Source organism: Ranitomeya variabilis, chromosome 1, assembly GCF_051348905.1.
Source record: "Ranitomeya variabilis isolate aRanVar5 chromosome 1, aRanVar5.hap1, whole genome shotgun sequence".
NCBI classification, from domain to species: Eukaryota; Metazoa; Chordata; class Amphibia; order Anura; family Dendrobatidae; genus Ranitomeya; species Ranitomeya variabilis.
In genome coordinates, this window is record NC_135232.1 from 21,489,204 (window position 1) to 21,509,982 (window position 20,779).

General features: G+C 51.0%; 1 protein-coding gene across 2 annotated transcripts; it reads right to left on the minus strand.

Annotated features, from left to right (window-relative positions):
* Positions 1–1,092: 1,092 nt before the first annotated feature.
* Positions 1,093–19,115, minus strand: SLC38A9 (solute carrier family 38 member 9). 2 transcript variants are annotated; one of them, XM_077281329.1, is made up of 15 exons: positions 19,000–19,115; positions 12,059–12,184; positions 11,779–11,911; positions 11,377–11,495; positions 10,293–10,356; positions 9,751–9,844; positions 8,747–8,917; positions 8,571–8,630; positions 7,841–8,035; positions 7,588–7,695; positions 6,670–6,776; positions 5,114–5,227; positions 4,679–4,827; positions 2,952–3,041; positions 1,093–1,661 (listed from the first exon to the last, which is right to left on the minus strand). In XM_077281329.1, the coding sequence occupies exons 2-15, from the start codon at positions 12,148–12,150 to the stop codon at positions 1,496–1,498; spliced, it is 1,662 nt and encodes a 553-aa protein (XP_077137444.1). In that variant the 5' UTR covers positions 12,151–12,184; positions 19,000–19,115; the 3' UTR covers positions 1,093–1,495. The 2 variants fall into 2 exon arrangements, with proteins under 2 accessions (XP_077137444.1, XP_077137445.1); XM_077281330.1 differs by lacking the exon at positions 19,000–19,115 and adding an exon at positions 12,403–12,542 and having other exon boundaries at positions 1,239–1,661.
* Between the last annotated feature and the right edge of the window lie 1,664 nt (positions 19,116–20,779).

Below are 20,779 nucleotides of genomic sequence, written 5' to 3' on the forward strand. Positions count from 1 at the left end.
TTGTCACGTTCATCGACCCGGATCTCCACTCCCCAGCGAGGACCACGGCGGCCAGTAACGATCACTAACTGGTGGCGATGACAGATTTAGGTCACAGCTAGAAATCAGTCTGCCCCCTGGTGTTCATTTGTGTCATTACACTGTATATTCCCATCTCTTACTAGGAATCCAGAGTTGGTTTTCTGTGATCAGATGAAGCAGACGACGACATCACAAACGAGTGAGCTGAAAATCCAAGGCTAGGGCAGCCGATCTGCTCTTTCCCACATGCTTTACACTGCACCAATCTGATTCCAGAAGAAGCTGATATTGCAGGAAACGGGGGCTCCTCAATGATGGGTGGGGGATATCTGTCCTCCATTTGTGTGTTGCAGGGTGAAACCTGCGGTGTTGGACCTGTTCATGTCTCTGGTCATCGCTGCATATCTGGGGCTTGTTCACCGAGCCGTCCAGGTGAGATAATCCTCCACATCACATATGGACGACCACTGGGGACCCCCATAAAAAAACATTTTTTTCCCCCCTTTCCTAGAATTTTGGTCCTGTATATTGTAAGTTTATTCATCTAATCACCAAACAGAAGAAATAAAGGAAGACGCGTCAGATGAGAAGCAGCCGAGCTCAGCCGCCATCGCTCCAGCCCCTGACCGAAGACGCACGCTGTAAGCTACGCCGTCTCTACTCAGTATGGAAAAGCATTGCTAAATAAAATCACTTTTTTATGGAATTTTCATAAGAAATAAACTTTTTTTTTTTTCTCAAGGTCCATTTACACAGGCCGATATCTGCAAACTAATTAGCATTTATGAGAGCAAGTTCTGCAATTATCGACCTGTGTGAAAGGGGTTTTAGTCCCACCAGGCAGATAATTACACCCGGACCTTGGCATGGGCTAATAGTGATATATGACCGGGATGCCCCCTGACTGCCAGGACGATCCTACTGAAACTGACTGAGGAGCCCCCTTCTCACACACCACTTACCTGCAGCGGACATCATTGATGGCAGCATGTAAAGAGTTAAAAGACGTGCCATGAAGCGTGCAGGATCAGCGGGGGAACGGTATCTGCAGTCACGTCCTGCCCATATGGGCAGATGCAGGAGAGCGGCATCTGACGACCCCTCTAAGGCAGTAGTACTGAATTCTGGGGTCCACAGATGTCGCCGCCATCTTCACCTGCAGCGCGAGAAGTCACAGCAGGAAACAGGTGATCATCCGAGTAAATGTCCCACTCTGTCAGATATATATATTTTTTTTTAATAAAACTGCTACTTTCATTGAGTAGAACGATAACCGCAGCACATTGCCAAATGTGCAAAACAAACCTACAGTCCCATGTAAATGTCAAACACAATCCAGTCCTGCTGTAGTGAGTAATCTGCGTGCAGCGGCCACGGGACCCCGAGTTTGTAGCTTCCCGTGCTGTAGTGGGGTCTCACGGAGACGGAGAAGTCATCCATACAAGTCTCCAGGCAAGAAAGTGACAAACGTTCATCACATGAAGAATTGTGCGATGAGGTTAACGACACCGAGGACAATGATACAGACGTGTGCGATCACAGAGAACCACCTCAGCCGCTGCATGCGATACAAGGCGATCATGTGGATCAGAGAGGGGTAGACGAAGACGAAAGCAAGACCGCAGGCAGCTCCGGAGAACCTGAGGATGGAAAATCACATTATACAACGCTGAGACGGCCCAGAACGGAAATCACCAGGGTTACATCCTGTATTATACTCCAGAGCTGCACTCACTATTCTGCTGGTGCAGTCACTGTGTACATACATACATTACTGATCCTGAGTTACACCCTGTATTATACCCCAGAGCTGCACTCACTATTCTGCTGGTGCAGTCACTGTGTACATACATACATTACTGATCCTGAGTTACAGCCTGTATTATACTCCAGAGCTGCATTCACTATTCTGCTGGTGCAGTCACTGTGTACATACATTACATTACTGATCCTGAGTTACATCCTGCATACACGCATACTCCAGAGCTGCACTCACTATTCTGCTGATGGAGTCACTGTGTACATACATTACATTACTGATCCTGAGTTACATCCTGTATTATACCCCAGAGCTGCACTCACTATTCTGCTGGTGCAGTCACTGTGTACATACATTACATTACTGATCCTGAGTTACATCCTGTATTATACCCCAGAGCTGCACTCACTATTCTGCTGGTGCAGTCACTGTGTACATACATTACATTACAGATCCTGAGTTACATCCTGTATTATTCCCCAGAGCTGCACTCACTATTCTCCTGGTGCAGTCACTGTGTACATACATTACATTACTGATCCTGAGTTACATCCTGTATTATACCCCAGAGCTGCACTCACTATTCTGCTGGTGCAGTCACTGTGTACATACATTACATTACTGATCCTGAGTTACCTCCTGTATTATACTCCAGAGCTGCACTCACTATTCTGCTGGTGCAGTCACTGTGTACATACATTACATTACTGATCCTGAGTTACATTGTGTATTATACTCCAGAGCTGCACTCACTATTCTGCTGGTGCAGACACTGTGTACATACATTACATTACTGATCCTGAGTTACATTGTGTATTATACTCCAGAGCTGCACTCACTATTCTGCTGGTGCAGTCACTGTGTACATACATTACTGATCCTGAGTTACATCCTGTATTATACCCCAGAGCTGCACTCACTATTCTGCAGATACATGCATTCTTATCTTGCTCTGTACTTGGTGTTTATTATTGGGGGTTACGCCGTTGTCTTCCATCTTCTCTGCTTTGCAGCAGACGCCGTATTCAGATGAACTGCTATGTGACGCAAGGACATGGGGGTCCCAAGCCAAGGACCCCCCCTCTACGACCCCATAGGGTTAATAAACGGCAGGTAAAATGCCAGCATGAATGGAAAATGATTGTGGCCCCAGAAACGTCGCTGCTCTTACCTGATGATGCCCCCAATGTTGGGGTAGAATTTGGCCATGAGGACCCCACAGCCGACGACAACGACGTTCAGTCCCAGGACGTGGAAGATGCTGAAATATAAAAGGGGAAGACAAAGTGGAAACCGAGATTGTTACATTGTGACATTTTTTTTCCCCACCAGAAATGTAACAAAGTTTAGACACAAATGGTTCTGGTCCAACATAAAGTATCAGGTTCTGCCCCAGACGTAGACGCTGGTTAACCACTTCATGACCAGGTGCTATTAAGCAATATACCATCAATGAATGTTGTCACTCACTGACAGCAGCGGAGATCCTAATAAAGGGAATTCATTACAAATCTCATCCGGAATGATTACTTACCTTATACAAGACTGGACGCCGTCCCTTTAAGTCAGGGATCTGAGATGTCAAACTCAAATGCACAGAGGCCATGATTGAAAGCTAAGACATGGTCGCGGACGACCATATTAAAAAAAGGTCTACAAATGAGGACGTTTTTCCTTATCAAATAGAACGATGAAGCTTTTCATATGGAAACAAACTTAAAGCTTTGTTCGACGAATAAAGTACATATTAATGAAAAGATCTTAGAATAAAATATTGTAATAATATAATCTGTTATTGAAGAGCAGTAATAAGCAGATGGCCCCCCACATAGCCCTCCATACAGTATAATGGCCCCCACATAGCCCTCCATACAGTATAATGGCCCCCACATAGCCCTCCATACAATATAATGCCCCACCATACAATATAATGGCTCCCCCATAACCCTCTATACAGTATAATGGCCACACATAGTGCTCCCTACTGTATAACGGCCCCACATAGCCCTCAAAGAATGTTAGAGTTGGAAGGGACCTCCTGGGTCATCTGGTTCAACCCCCTGCTAAAAGCAGGATTCACTAAATCATCCCAGACAGATGTCTGTCCAGCCTCTGTTTGAAGACTTCCATGGAAGGAGAACTCACCACCTCTCGTGGCCGCCTGTTCCACTCATTGATCTCCTTCACTGTCAAAAAGTTTTTTCTAATATCTAATCTGCGTCTCCTCCCATTCAGTTTCATCCCATTGCTTCTAGTCTTTCCTTGTGCAAATGAGAATAAAGATGATCCCTCTACACTGTGACAGCCCCTCAGATATTTGTAGACAGCTATTAAGTCTCCTCTCCCTCTTCTTTTTTGCAGCTAAACATTCCCAAATCCTGTAACCGTTCCTCATAGGACATGGTTTGCAGACCGGTCACCATTCTGGTCTCTCTTCTCTAAACTTGCTCCAGTTTGTTGATGTCTTTTTTAAAATGTGGTGCCCAAAACTGGACCCAGTATTCCAGATGAGGTCTGACCAAAGAGGAGTAGAGGGCAATAATGTCTTCACGTGATCTAGACTGTATGCTTCTGTTAATACATCCCAGAATTGTATTTGCCTTTTTTGCTGCCGCATCACACTGTTGACTCATGTTTAGTCTGTGATCTATTAGTATACCCAAGTCTTTTTCACACGTGCTGTTGCTCAGCCCTATTCCTCCCATTCTGTATATGCTTTTTTCATTTTTATTGCCGAGATTGCCTCCATACAGTATAATGGCCCCCACAAAGTTCCCAGTGTCTCATGCCAAATATAATCACCCTGATGGCCAGATCTGGCCCATGGGCAAGCGTTTCACGTGTGTGCTTTAAATAAACCATGACATTTAAAAAAAAATAATAATTATAAAACCTCACCTTGGGTAAGTGTTTCCAAAAACATGTCCCAAAAGCTGCACCCTGACCAGATATCCCAGCAGCGGGTAGACGGTCATCATTTGGAAGAGTAGGAAGATTCTTGCAATGAACGACAGGACGTCGTTACTTGGAAAGTTATCGAGAAAATTCTAGACGGGAAAAAATAAAATAAAGGAAGGATAAAAATAAAAAAAAGTTAAAAAATGCAAAATCCGCCTACTCTTTTGGTGACCCATTAAGCTCCTTGCAACACAAAGGGGTGAGGAAAGGGAAGCTTTATTTGATTAACTGCATAGATGCCGCAGTTGCAGCTTCTGAGTGGTAAACAGCCGGGTTTGGTGTCATTTCCACTCCTGGCCGTTTATGCAGCACACAGTGGCAAATTTCTTTATATAAAACTGCAAAATGTAAATCTGACATAAGATAGATACTCACTTGCTGGATGCAATCCTTGGTCAAAGGTGGAGATGGGAACAAGCCGAACACCATCACCCCAACGTACATGTATGTTAATCCGACAAGCAGATAAGCCACCGAGAGGTCTCTGACCTGTAAGGACAAATGTGACATAAAACACGGCATCAACAGCCCCCAGCCTGAGCAGCTCCCGGTGACATCCCGTGTGAGGAGCAGAGATTATGCTTCTCTTCCTGTCCTCATCGGGGAAGGTCTCTGCAGTCGACCCTCACCATACAAGAGATGTAAACAGTCGCCCTCTCAATGAGTGAAACGATCAGAAAAATGTACGGGATCGGCAAAGAGCGACATCGCTGAACGTGAATTTAACAGATTCCGGGTAGCATTTGGTGATGGGGGCCACAGGGTGCTGGATGTACCCAGGGATGGGGGGAGAATGGACCCTGACCACTGGGTGCTGGATGGACCCAGGGAGGGGGGGAATGGACCCTGAATACTGGGTGCTGGATGGACCCAGGGATGGGAGGATTGACCCTGACCACTGGGTGCTGGATGGACCCAGGGATGGAGGGATGAACCCAGACCACAGGGTGCTGGATGGACCCAGGGATGGGGGGATGGACCCTGAGCACTGGGTGCTGGATGGACCCAGGGATGGGAGGATGGACCCAGACCACTGGGCACTGGATGGACCAAGGGATGGGGGGGATGGACCCTGACCACTGGGTGCTGGATGGACCCAGGAATGGGAGGATGGACCCTGACCACTGGGTGCTGGATGGACCCAGGGATGGGAGGATGGACCCAGACCACTGGGTACTGGATGGACCAAGGGATGGGGGGGATGGACCCTGACCACTGGATGGACCCAGGGATGGAGAATGGACGCCGACCACTGGGTGCTGGATGGACCCAGGGATGGGGGGATGGACCCTGACCACTGGATGGACCCAGGGATGGGAGGATGGACCCTGACCACTGGGTGCTGGATGGACCAAGGGATGGGAGGATGGACCCTGACCACTGGGTGCTGGATGGACCAAGGGATGGGAGGATGGACCCTGACCACTGGATGTTGAATGGACCCAGGAATGGGAGGATGGACCTTGACCACTGGGTGCTGGACCAAGGGATGGGAGGATGGACACTGACCACTGGGTGCTGGATGGACCCAGGGATGGGGGGATGGACCCTGACCACTGGATGGACCCAGGGATGGGAGGATGGACCCTGACCACTGGGTGCTGGATGGACCAAGGGATGGGAGGATGGACCCTGACCACTGGGTGCTGGATGGACCAAGGGATGGGAGGATGGACCCTGACCACTGGATGTTGAATGGACCCAGGAATGGGAGGATGGACCTTGACCACTGGGTGCTGGACCAAGGGATGGGAGGATGGACACTGACCACTGTGTGCTGGATGGACCCAGGGATGGGAGGATGGACCCTGACCACTGGGTGCTGGATGGACCAAGGGATGGGAGGATGGACGCTGACCACTGGGTGCTGGATGGATCCAATTTTGGCGTAACATATAATGAATATTGCCCCAGGTAAGTGTTAGACTTACGTTATTCTCAGGCTTCCGGTTGTTCTTCAGCAGAGTAATGATGCAGTTATGAATGAAGAACGCGAGAGTGAGGATTCCCGTCAGCTGAGGGAAGGAAAATCTGAACTCTGGAAAACACAAGGATTAATCAAAAATTACTACATTGACTTCCCTGTCCTAACATCTGGAGAACATGGGGTAATGCTTAGGAATTACATGGTCTCGCCTAGGAGCTTGGTCTTTGGCTGCAGCACCTTTGGACCCTGCTGTACCTGGAGACATCAGTGACCTGGATGTGATCTGTAACCGGTCATGTACCCGAGGAGCAGCGTCTGTCCCGTGTGCTGGACGTTCAGTGCAGCCGTGCACTACGTGTGTGTATAGGGAGAGCTGGTCAGTTTATAGGACTGGCCTCAGTCATCGTAGTCGCATGCTCCTCATCTGAGTTTCTAAAGTCTGTTCTCTCTGTAACGCAGCAGCGCTTCAGAGTAAATCTCGCCCAGCTGCGCCAGCCATGGAGCGATTTGTGGTGTTCGGGCTTCAGGATCCTGCAGACTAAAGCCCCATACACATTAGTCCAACACTAACGTGACTGGGGGCCCCGCACAGTGGATTGTCGGGGGAGTTAAGGATCTGGTGTGCCAACTTTTGGACTGCTGATCCTTATATTGCCCTGGTGATCAGCCGCCATAGAGAAAACAAGAGCGCTCGTCCAAAACGACTGCTTGTGTATGGGGGAGCCGGCCAAGATGGCTGCCAACCGAACGATCATCAGGCGGGCTTAAAAACGCTAATCAGTCATTTCTAAAGTAGTCTACGAAAGTTGGACGACCATGCCTAATGGCAGATGCAACTCGTTATCCCCAGACTTTCCACACAGAGGTTTTCAGAAGACAAATGTAAGTTAATAATCAGCATAATAACATTTCACATTCTTACCCGGAACAAAATATTCTTGTACTTGATCCCAGTGGAACTCAAAATGAAACCCAATGCGGAAGGCTTTATAGGTCACCAGAGACAGCAGGTAGAGGACGGACGCCGTGCCTGAAAACAGAGCAAAACCCGTAACACCGCCATCAGGAAATGCCGTCCTCAGGATCTACTCTCCGCTATATCCCTGCATTTTGTCAGGGTTTTTTTTTTCTAGTAGATTGTTATTATGTGATAACACCACGTGGAGATCACGTACCCAAGACATTGAATTTAGCGAAAAACGATGGCGAGCGGAAGTTCAGGAGCGGCAGGAGAACGACGATCAGATAGAGAGGGACGGTGCCCGTCTTACTCCACCAGTCTTCAAACTGCTGAAACCCTGTCCCATTGCCAGTGGTCGTGTCCGTGGTCGTGTTAGGCGGGGTACCGTCTCCAGTGTTCGGACAGATAACTAAAAATGGAAAACATTAAAGGTAATGAAAAAAAAAATTATTGTTCTATATACATTTTATTTAATATACATATAAATGGTTGTTTCTCTGAATTTAATATTTATTTTTTTATTATTTTGTGTGTATATATAGAACAATATACAGAGACATGTAAAAGTTTGCGCACCCCTGGCCAAAATTACTGTTATTGTGACACATTTACTTTGTATTTTAGGAATAAAAAAAAAAAATTGAACAAAATGAAAAAAATTGTTAAACTGCTAAAACCTCACGGCTACTATTAATAAGGAGCAAAAGGATATCCTTTTGGAAAGAATGAAGCATGTGGTGGTCTCTTAGAAAGTTATGGGGCAGCTAGTGGACTTCATCGTGAGTCCTGGATATGAAGCGTCGTCTTACACCCGATCATTCATTCTGTAGATGTTAGTAATCCTATCTATAAAGAATACATGTTTTTGTATATATGTATGTGCCCCTGCCCTGCACAGCTGCACCATCCTCTCTCTTCGCTGAGACACATCAGCTTCTTCCTACCTTTGTCGCTCCCGTTCGTGCTCAGCACGATTTCTGTAACATTGATGTGATGAACATAATCTAAAAAGACACAATATACAAGTATAAATCTCCATCCGTGCGGCAATAAAAGGCCGACCTGATCGATGTGAAGCCCCCGCCGACGTCCCGCACCACCGACCGCTGTTTGTACTTACTATAAATAAATTTTCCTGTGTTAAAAAAAAAGTTGGACATCAGCACCCAATATACGATCATCGCTCCAACTAACGACACCAAAGAGAAGAGGAGGCTGGACCAACGGCCAAAGGAGCCAAAATAATACTGACAAACATCCGGAAACTCCCAGTGCGAGGTGTCCACGGAGGCTGCAAGACAGAAGAAGAAACCATAAGGCAGCCATTCATTCCTGGCTCAGGGTCTGTGCACATTGTGACAGGTCATGGGGCCTCATACACATGCAGACATCGGCAAGCTACGAGCCAGGGAGCCGTTAAATTACTTATCTACTGATCCGGAGCTGCGCTCACTATTCAGTCACACATGCCTGTTGTCGAAATTAACCACAATATTCCCTTTAGTTTTTTTTCCTCCCCTTCTTCCAAGAGCCATAACTTTTTCATTTTTCCATCAACATCGCCATGTGAGGGCTTTTTTTGAAGAACATGTTTGATTTGTTTGTTTTTTGCAGCGTTCACTATATGGTAAAAATGGCATGGTAATAGAGTGTGTGTGTGTGTGTGTGTGTGTGTGTGTGTGTGTGTGTGTGTGTGTGTGTGTGTGTGTGTGTGTGTGTGTGTGTGTGTGTGTGTGTGTGTGTGTGTATGTATTTTCCCTATCTTAAATCTATATTTTGCAGTCCCCCTTGTCTACTATATACAGCAATACAGAAACCATAGTAGTAACAACATGGCAGAGGCAGCGGTCTTCAGCTGACCCCCGGCTGTCATGACAATCCATCGGCCGGTGTGGAAGAGGCCGATGGGCGGTTAGGACAGCGCTCCGTCTGAGTAACACAAAGAGAAAACTGAAAGAGAGACTTCGAAATAAACCATTTTCTTAAATGTATGTATACTCCTCAAAAATCATTTTGACGACACTTTCTCTTTCCCCACAACACTCGGCAGATAAGGAGTCAAAAATCATGTGTGGAAGAGAGTGCGAGATAACAACATGAGGTCAGTGAAAGCAGAAGCCTTACGTATCGCCCCTCGGGACTTCACAACCCTATAGCAGCAGTAAAGTGTTAAAAGGCCCATCAGGAAAATGACAGCTATGCCCGTTGTGAATCCGGCCTAGAAAAAAAAATAGAAAAAAAAAGTTTTCAGACAATCTAAAGAAAAAAAAAAAAAAATGTTTTCTCCAAATAAAAATTGATAGTGAGCTCGACGCCGAGATGACAGTCACACAGAGGTCATTACTCCATGTCATAAGCTTTGCTAGAAGTACAGAAGGTGCCGGACTAACGAGCGGCCGAAATCTTCCCATCTCGCTCAACTCTTGCATCCTTTGTTCTCTACGAACCAACTGCTGTCAGACTCTGCCGACGGCAACTTATCTCGACAGGAACTAAAAGGATCAAAAGTACAAAGATGGACATGTCGAATCTTTATATCCCCCAGACATCACGTAAGGGAAGAGTCGGGGGGGCCCCTATAAACCGTAGACTGGCAACTGAGCAAGCCTATATTGGCGGGTGACAGGATAGTCCATGATCGTTTTGTTTTTTCCTACTAGTGTTACCTGCTTTATTCCCCAGGGAATACTGAGAATCGATGTCCCCATCATTGTGTTCCAGATCATAAATCTGTAAAACAAAAAGTTTCATTAAAGTTACTTACTACTCCGGGTCTCTGACTTTGATGCCAGGCCCCCCATCTTACTCGGCAGATGATGGCTGTATTATTCAGACATCATCTACCTCTAACAGCCGCAGGTGGAGCGGAGCCCATGGATGTTAACCTGTTAAATGTCACTGTCAATCTCTGGCAGGGGGGGGAAAACCATTCCACGCACCCATGATGTGAGCACAGGGTACCAATGGGTTGCAATGACAACAGGGAGATGGAGGAGGGACTGCTGAAGACCTCCGTGCTTGTCATCATACGATCGCTTGCGCAAGTCCCCTAAGGGGACAATTAAATACAGTAAAAACTGAAAAAAATTGTATTTAAAAATCTGAAAAAATATAAAAGTGTCAAAATCCCCCCCCCCCTTTTTGCTCCATTAAAACAAAATAAACATATTTGGTATCGATGCATTTCTAAAAGTCCGATCAAGAAAAATGATCCCAATTGGTAATCGGCTTAATGAGAACATGTGGCAGCTGCAACATTGCAATAAAATGCAATAAGAGGCAATGAAAGCATTGTGGCATCAGTAGAAACATCAGCTCAGGGCACAAAAAATAAGACCTCACCCAATCCCGGATCACGAAAAATTTAAATGTTACAGATCTCGGAAAACAGTGACATGAGCGAAAATAATATATATATATATATATATATATATATATATATATATATATATATATATATATATATATATATATATATATATATATATATATATATATATATATATATATATATATATATATATTTATTTATTTATTTTTTTAAACAAATTTCCAAATTATTTTTCACCACTGAAATAAAACCGCACTATACAGGTTTGGTATCTGCACACTCATACTGACCTGGAGAGCACAGTCCCCAGCTATGGGGCCGGGAAAAAAAAAAGAAAGGGTATGGCGCATAGAAGAAGAGGAGGGGGGAACAAAAAACAAAACAAACAAACCCCAAGTCCTTACTGTCAGGCTACGTACATTGTGACGATGCTGGGGTTTTTTTCTGATCCGTCTCCACCATCAATTTTTAATGCGGTTCCCAACGGACTGTAGACATAGATTTCTTCGGGGGCAGGAATCACGTGATCTGGAGCAATCTGTAACATAAACAACGGCAAAAGTTAATGGCATTAAATGGTTAATGGGAGAGTACAGAATAAAGCCTTTATCCCGCCAGTTTCCAGGGTGGTCCCCGCTGTGATCTACGTATAGAGCAAACAATACAGAGGCCCCAGTGCAGATTAGATGGCTACGGGCGGAGGGTCGCTTGGCCGAGAGCCATTTATAACGACCCCCACTTGCATGAAATTAAATGCCTGGTCTCCCCCCGACATCATGGAACGGTGAAATAAAAAGTAAAATTCCGTCCTATCATCATACCAATGACGACTGGGATGAGCGGCCGAGCTTGCTGTAGTAGTGGATGCGTTTATTCATTGCTGCGGCGTGAGAAGTGACTCTGGGGGGGTCATGATTGACGCTGGTGATATTGGAAGGTTCTATGTAAAAAGGCCTGAAAAAGAAAAATGAGAAGAAAAAAAAAGTTTTTCTTTTGCTCTCCCACCTCCCCCACTATTAATCCAATCAATCGCAACTTTTGTTTTTTGCTGTTTTTCACTGTAGATCTGGCAATGATTCGGGCTACAAGCTACGCTCCTACCTCCGCGACCGGGGATCCACAGCACTGAAATGATCGCTCGCACATTCGTCAAACAGCGAGGGGTAGATCAGGGTGGCCTCGTCTCCCTCCATAGTGAACCGCTCTGTATCTCCACCGATCGTAAACCTAGAAGACACAAGTACCGAGTGATGGAGCAGAACATGACCCCAGGACACACCGAGCCCCACACATGTCCCCATCGTCACCCTCCGCCCCACCACAGTATGACTTTTTCAATCACATATTTTGCAAAGTGCGAGCAGAGAAGCTGCAGCAAAGCTCGTGTTTCCAGACGGATTTTATCAGCTACATGTACTAAAAACTAAATTTAGCTGAAGACGGACCCTGGGAAATCAGCAGCTCACCGGCCGACCCCGAGAACGGAGGTCAAACGTGCACCACGGCCCCTAAAATATCTGCGAGCCCCGACAGCGCCTGCAGCGCGGTACAAACATTACTGCCCGGATGCAATAATCCCAGCGGTGAGGAGACAAGTTACTGTATCACTTTACTACCTATGTGGCTGTGCTACGTCAGCAATGTCCTTTCCTGTCGCTCTCCAGCCTGCGGAGACATTGTTGCATAATACTGCCAGAGGGCGAGTGGTGTAATGAGCTACGTCATGCCAGACCTCAGTATAAAGCTAAAAGAAGCTCCATTGTCAGTGGCCGTGTGGGGACGGCAGCTTTATACATTTCTTTCTCCATAGCTGACGAGGGTCTTTTCCCAGTTGTCCTCTCTGGGGGCCGTCCTGCCTTTTCTCCTAAGGCTGGGGGGCTACACAGCAGTCACACAGGACATGCAGCCAATGATCAGCGCACGTCGCCGTTACATCGCAGCATTCTGCCAGTGGATGTGACCAGCAGGGTGCAGCGACCACGATAAGAAAGTCACATAAAAATAAAATAAATGGTTTTATGGCTTATTTGTGGCTGTCCCCTGCAGCTCTGCACTATACAGCCATGTAGCGCTGGCCCAGAACAAGCGCGTCGCGGCCAAAGTCAGCGCGTGCCCCAACCTAAGAGGAGGCTCAGCGGGTGATTTCTGAGGAGGGTCTGCTCCAAAAGACACCTGAAAAAGCGCCGTCTGAACATTCTCTACGGGACAGACTTATCACAGATATTAAGTCATTTCTTTTTATCTTCTGATATTCGTTGACATTTTTTACACCAGATTCTTCACAAATGGAGCACGTGGCTCTAGAGAGGCATGTTCACACCGCGGCACAGGGTGGGGGGCTCACCACATTCCCCATCTCACCAGGATACCAACCCCCCGTCTTACTCTAAGGGTACTGTCACACTATACGATTTACCAACGATCACGACCTGCGATACGACCTGGCCGTGATCGTTGGTAAGTCGTTGTGTGGTCGCTGGGGAGCTGTCACACAGTCAGCTCTCCAGCGACCAACGATGCCGAGGTCCCCGGGTAACCAGGGTAAACATCGGGTTACTAAGCGCAGGGCCGCGCTTAGTAACCCGATGTTTACCGTGGTTACCAGCGTAAAAGTAAAAAAAAAAAAACAGTACATACTCACATTCCGGTGTCTGTCCCCCGGCGTTCTGCTTCTCTCCACTGTGTCTGCGCCAGCCGGAAAGCACAGCGGTGACGTCACCGCTGTGCTCGCTTTCCGGCTGGCCGGCGCTCACAATGCAGAGAAGCAGAACGCCGGGGGACAGACACCGGAATGTGAGTATGTACTGTTTTTTTTTTTTTACTTTTACGCTTGTAACCACGGTAAACATCGGGTTACTAAGCGCGGCCCTGCGCTTAGTAACCTGATGTTTACCCTGGTTACAAGCGAACGCATCGCTGGATCGCTGTCACACACAACGATCCAGCGATGACAGCGGAAGATCCAGCGACGAAAGAAAGTTCCAAACGATCTGCTACGACGTACGATTCTCAGCAGGGTCCCTGATCGCTGCTGCGTGTCAGACACAGCGATATCGTATGGATATCGCTGGAACGTCAAGGATCGTACCGTCGTAGCGACAAAAGTGCCACTGTGAGACAGTACCCTTACTAACCTCACACTGCTCTCTGTTGTGCCCCCGTCTCACCAGGACCTCACACTGCTCTCTATGAAGCCCCCGTCTCACCAGGACCTCACACTGCTCTCTGTGAAGCCCCCGTCTCACCAGGACCTCACACTGCTCTCTGTGGAGCCCCCGTCTCACCAGGACCTCACACTGCTCTCTGTGGAGCCCCCGTCTCACCAGGACCTCACACTGCTCTCTGTGGAGCCCCCGTCTCACCAGGACCTCACACTGCTCTCTGTGGAGCCCCCGTCGCTCCAGGACCTCACACTGCTCTCTGTGGAGCCCCCGTCTCACCAGGACCTCACACTGCTCTCTGTGGCGCCCCCGTCTCACCAGGACCTCACACTGCTCTCTGTGGAGCCCCCTTCTCACCAGGACCTCACACTGCTCTCTGTGGCGCCCCCGTCTCACCAGGACCTCACACTGCTCTCTGTGGAGCCCCCGTCTCACCAGGACCTCACACTGCTCTCTGTGGAGCCCCCTTCTCACCAGGACCTCACACTGCTCTCTGTGGCGCCCCCGTCTCACCAGGACCTCACACTGCTCTCTGTGGCGCCCCCGTCTCACCAGGACCTCACACTGCTCTCTGTGGCGCCCCCGTCTCACCAGGACCTCACACTGCTCTCTGTGGCGCCCCCGTCTCACCAGGACCTCACACTGCTCTCTGTGGCGCCCCCGTCTCACCAGGACCTCACACTGCTCTCTGTGGAGCCCCCGTTGTTGTGAATTTGCTTTTTGCTCCCTCTAGTGGTTACTAGTTTTTTGACTCTGGTTTTTCTGTCATTCCTTTTATCCGCACCTGGGTCGTTAGTTAGGGGTGTTGCTATATAAGCTCCCTGGACCTTCAGTTCAATGCCTGGCAACGTAGTTATCAGAGCTAGTCTGCTGTGCTCTTGTCTACTGATCCTGGTTCCAGTTATATCAGCTAAGTCTGCCTTTTGCTTTTTGCTATTTGTTTTGGTTTTGTATTTTTGTCCAGCTTGTTCCAAATCTATATCCTGACCTTTGCTGGAAGCTCTAGGGGGGCTGGTGTTCTCCCCCCAGACCGTTAGACGGTTCGGGGGTTCTTGAATTTCCAGTGTGGATTTTGATAGGGTTTTTGTTGACCATATAAGTTACCTTTCTTTATTCTGCTATCAGTAAGCGGGCCTCTCTGTGCTAAACCTGGTTCATTTCTGTGTTTGTCATTTCCTCTTACCTAACCGTCATTATTTGTGGGGGGCTTCTATCCAGCTTTGGGGTCCCCTTCTCTGGAGGCAAGAAAGGTCTTTGTTTTCCTCTACTAGGGGTAGCTAGATTCTCCGGCTGGCGCGTGTCATCTAGAATCAACGTAGGAATGATCCCCGGCTACTTCTAGTGTTGGCGTTAGGAGTAGATATATGGTCAACCCAGTTACCACTGCCCTATGAGCTGGATTTTTGTATTCTGCAGACTTCCACGTTCGAATGATCCCCGGCTACTTCTAGTGTTGGCGTTAGGAGTAGATATATGGTCAACCCAGTTACCACTGCCCTATGAGCTGGATTTTTGTACTCTGCAGACTTCCACGTTCCTCTGAGACCCTCGCCATTGGGGTCATAACACCCCGTCTCACCAGGACCTCACACTGCTCTCTGTGGAGCCCCCGTCTCACCAGGACCTCACACTGCTCTCTGTGGAGCCCCCGTCTCACCAGGACCTCACACTGCTCTCTGTGGAGCCCCCGTCTCACCAGGACCTCACACTGCTCTCTGTGGAGCCCCCGTCTCACCAGGACCTCACACTGCTCTCTGTGGAGCCCCCGTCTCACCAGGACCTCACACTGCTCTCTGTGGAGCCCCCGTCGCTCCAGGACCTCACACTGCTCTCTGTGGAGCCCCCGTCTCACCAGGACCTCACACTGCTCTCTGTGGCACCCCCGTCTCACCAGGACCTCACACTGCTCTCTGTGGAGCCCCCTTCTCACCAGGACCTCACACTGCTCTCTGTGGCGCCCCCGTCTCACCAGGACCTCACACTGCTCTCTGTGGCACCCCCGTCTCACCAGGACCTCACACTGCTCTCTGTGGAGCCCCCGTCTCACCAGGACCTCACACTGCTCTCAGTGGAGCCCCCGTCTCACCAGGACCTCACACTGCTCTCAGTGGAGCCCCCTATACCACCAGGACCTCACACTGCTCTCTGTGGAGCCCCCGTCTCACCAGGACCTCACACTGCTCTCTGTGGAGCCCCTGTCTCACCAGGAACTCACACTGCTCTCTGTGGAGCCCCCGTCTCACCAGGACCTCACACTGCTCTCTGTGGAGCCCCCGTCTCACCAGGACCTCACACTGCTCTCTGTGGAGCCCCCGTCTTACCAGGACCTCACACTGCTCTCTGTGGAGCCCCCGTCTCACCAGAACCTCACACTGCTCTCTGTGGCGCCCCCGTCTCACCAGGACCTCACACTGCTCTCTGTGGAGCCCCCGTCTCACCAGGACCTCACACTGCTCTCTGTGGAGCCCCCGTCTCACCAGGACCTCACACTGCTCTCAGTGGAGCCCCCGTCTCTCCAGGACCTCACACTGCTCTCAGTGGCGCCCTCGTCTCTCCAGGACCTCACACTGCTCTCTGTGGCGCCCCCGTCTCACCAGAACCTCACACTGCTCTCAGTGGAGCCCCCGTCTCACCAGGACCTCACACTGCTCTCAGTGGAGCCCCCGTCTCACCAGGACCTCACACTGCTCTCAGTGGAGCCCCCGTCTCACCAGGACCTCACACTGCTCTCTGTGGAGCCCCCGTCTCACCAGAACCTCACACTGCTCTCTGTGGCGCCCCCGTCTCACCAGGACCTCACACTGCTCTCTGTGGAGCCCCCGTCTCACCAGGACCTCACACTGCTCTCTGTGGAGCCCCCGTCTCACCAGGACCTCACACTGCTCTCAGTGGAGCCCCCATCTCTCCAGGACCTCACACTGCTCTCAGTGGCGCCCTCGTCTCTCCAGGACCTCACACTGCTCTCTGTGGCGCCCCCGTCTCACCAGAACCTCACACTGCTCTCAGTGGAGCCCCCGTCTCACCAGGACCTCACACTGCTCTCAGTGGAGCCCCCGTCTCACCAGGACCTCACACTGCTCTCAGTGGAGCCCCCGTCTCACCAGGACCTCACACTGCTCTCAGTGGAGCCCCCGTCTCACCAGGACCTCACACTGCTCTCTGTGGAGCCCCCGTCTCACCAGAACCTCACACTGCTCTCAGTGGAGCCCCCGTCTCACCAGGACCTCACACTGCTCTCTGTGGAGCCCCCGCCTCACCAGGACCTCACACTGCTCTCTGTGGCGCCCCCGTCTCACCAGGACCTCACACTGCTCTCTGTGGCGCCCCCGTCTCACCAGGACCTCACTCTGCTCTCTGTGGCGCCCCCGTCTCACCAGGACCTCACACTGCTCTCTGTGGCGCCCCCGTCTCACCAGGACCTCACACTGCTCTCTGTGGAGCCCCCGTCTCACCAGGACCTCACACTGCTCTCTGTGGCGCCCCCGTCTCACCAGGACCTCACACTGCTCTCTGTGGAGCCCCCGTCTCACCAGGACCTCACACTGCTCTCAGTGGAGCCCCCGTCTCACCAGGACCTCACACTGCTCTCAGTGGAGCCCCCTATACCACCAGGACCTCACACTGCTCTCTGTGGAGCCCCCGTCTCACCAGGACCTCACACTGCTCTCTGTGGAGCCCCCGTCTCACCAGGAACTCACACTGCTCTCTGTGGAGCCCCCGTCTCACCAGGACCTCACACTGCTCTCTGTGGAGCCCTCGTCTCACCAGGACCTCACACTGCTCTCTGTGGAGCCCCCGTCTCACCAGGACCTCACACTGCTCTCTGTGGAGCCCCCGTCTCACCAGAACCTCACACTGCTCTCTGTGGCGCCCCCGTCTCACCAGGACCTCACACTGCTCTCTGTGGAGCCCCCGTCTCACCAGGACCTCACACTGCTCTCTGTGGAGCCCCCGTCTCACCAGGACCTCACACTGCTCTCAGTGGAGCCCCCGTCTCTCCAGGACCTCACACTGCTCTCAGTGGCGCCCTCGTCTCTCCAGGACCTCACACTGCTCTCTGTGGCGCCCCCGTCTCACCAGAACCTCACACTGCTCTCAGTGGAGCCCCCGTCTCACCAGGACCTCACACTGCTCTCAGTGGAGCCCCCGTCTCACCAGGACCTCACACTGCTCTCAGTGGAGCCCCCGTCTCACCAGGACCTCACACTGCTCTCTGTGGAGCCCCCGTCTCACCAGAACCTCACACTGCTCTCAGTGGAGCCCCCGTCTCACCAGGACCTCACACTGCTCTCTGTGGAGCCCCCGTCTCACCAGGACCTCACACTGCTCTCTGTGGCGCCCCCGTCTCACCAGGACCTCACACTGCTCTCTGTGGCGCCCCCGTCTCACCAGGACCTCACTCTGCTCTCTGTGGCGCCCCCGTCTCACCAGGACCTCACACTGCTCTCTGTGGCGCCCCCGTCTCACCAGGACCTCACACTGCTCTCTGTGGAGCCCCCGTCTCACCAGAACCTCACACTGCTCTCAGTGGAGCCCCCGTCTCACCAGGACCTCACACTGCTCTCTGTGGAGCCCCCGTCTCACCAGGACCTCACACTGCTCTCTGTGGCGCCCCCGTCTCACCAGGACCTCACACTGCTCTCTGTGGAGCCCCCGTCTCACCAGGACCTCACACTGCTCTCAGTGGAGCCCCCGTCTCACCAGGACCTCACACTGCTCTCTGTGGAGCCCCCGTCTCACCAGGACCTCACACTGCTCTCTGTGGAGCCCCCGTCTCACCAGGACCTCACACTGCTCCAAATGGCGCCCCACGGTCTCCGCCTCACCTCAGATAACCTCAGGATGACTGCGGCCCCTCACAGAGCTCAGCCCCCGGCTCACCTGTGCAGCCCGGCGCCCTCACGTCTCCTCGGCGCTCTCCCCTCGCAGCTCACCGCACTTTTACCCCGGTAACTTGCTGCTGACTGAGATTCAAAACAGGAAGCAGATGACGAGGAGCCGGCTGCCGGCATTGTGGGAACTGTAGTCCCGAGAGCCATTGTTTGTAACTCGTCAGCTGTAAGACAAGAACTACAAGTCCCAAGATGCAACGCGAGAGAACAGAGAATTCTGTTTAGCAAAGCGTTCTGAGGAGAGACGCTGAGTAAGAGGATTGTCAGTGTGTGAGAGTGGACGAGGGTGAGGAGACACAAAGCGAGAGAGGAAGGGACGAGAGTGAGGAGCAGACTCAGGGCGTGTGAGGAGAAGCCACAGGGCCAGAGAGGAAGGGACCAGAGTGAGGAGCAGGGGAGAGAGGAAGGTACCAGAGTGAGGAGCAGACACAGGGCGTGTGAGGAGAAGACACAGGGCCAGAGAGGAAGGGACCAGAGTGAGGAGCAGGGGAGAGAGGAAGGGACCAGAGTGAGGAGCAGACACAGGGCGTGTGAGGAGAAGACACAGGGCGTGTGAGGAGAAGACACAGGCGTGTGAGGAGAAGACACAGGGCCAGAGAGGAAGGGACCAGAGTGAGGAACAGAGGAGAGAGGAAGGGACCAGAGTGAGGAGAGAGGAAGGGACCAGAGTGATGAGCAGACACAGGGCGTGTGAGGAGAAGACACAGGGCCAGAGAGGAAGGGACCAGAGAGAGGAGCAGACACCGGGCCAGAGAGGAAGGGACCAGAGTGAGGAGCAGACACGGGGCCAGAGTGAGGAGCAGACACATGGCCAGAGAGGAAGGGACCAGAGTGAGGAGCAGAGGAGAGAGGAAGGGACCAGAGTGAGGAGAGAGGAAGGGACCAGAGTGAGGAGAAGACACAGGGCGAAAGAGGAAAGTGAGGATAAGACTCGGAGAGAGAAAAAGGGTCAAGAGTGAGGAGCAGACACAGAGCGTGTGTCTGTGAGGAGAAGACAGCTAGAGACGAAGGGATGAGTGTCAGAGGACACGGGGAGAGAGGAAGGGACAAGAGTGAGGAGCAGACACAGGGCGAGAGAGGAATAGACCAGAGTGAGGAGCAGACATGGCGAGAGAGGAAGGGACCAGAGTGAGAAGACACTGGGCAAGAGAGGAAGGGACCAGAGTGAGGAGCAGGGGAGAGAGGAAGGGACCAGAGTGAGGAGCAGACACAGGGCGTGTGAGGAGGAGAAGACACGGGGCGAAAGAGGAAAGTGAGGATAAGACACGGAGAGAGAAAAACGGTCAAGAGTGAGGAGAAGACAGCTAGAGACGATGGGATGAGTGTCAGACGACACGGCGAGAGAGGAAGGACAAGAGTGAGGAGCAGACACGGCGTGTGAGGAGAAGACACGGCGAAAGAGGAAAGTGAGGATAAGACTCGGAGAGAGAAAAAGGGTCAAGAGTGAGGAGCAGACACAGGTCGAGAGAGGAAGGGACAAGAGTAAGGAGCAGACACAGGGCGAGAAAGGAAGGGAGGAGAGTGAGGAGCAGACAGGGCCAGAGAGGAAGGGACTAGAGTGAGGAGCAGACAGGGCGAGAGAGGAAGGGACGAGAGTGAGGATAAGTCACAGGACGAGAGAGGAAGGGATGAGCGTGAGGAGAAGACAGGGCGAGAGAGGAATGGATGAGAGTGAGAAGACAGCGCAAGAGAGGAAGGGATGAGCATGAGCAGAAGGCACAGGGTGAGAGGAAGAGATGAGAGTGAGGAGGAGACGGCGAGAGAGAGTG

What these genes read in the sequence shown, in the direction of transcription:
- SLC38A9 (XM_077281329.1), bottom strand. Translation starts at nt 12,150, where the DNA reads ATGGAGGGAGACGAGGCCACCCTGATCTACCCCTCGCTGTTTGACGAA. An exon ending in CACAGGAAAATTTATTTATA is followed by an intron (nt 8,631 to 8,746) that starts GTAAGTACAAAC and finishes GTGTCTTTTTAG; the next exon opens with ATTATGTTCATCACATCAAT. An exon ending in TTTGGAAACACTTACCCAAG is followed by an intron (nt 3,042 to 4,678) that starts GTGAGGTTTTAT and finishes TTTATATTTCAG; the next exon opens with CATCTTCCACGTCCTGGGAC.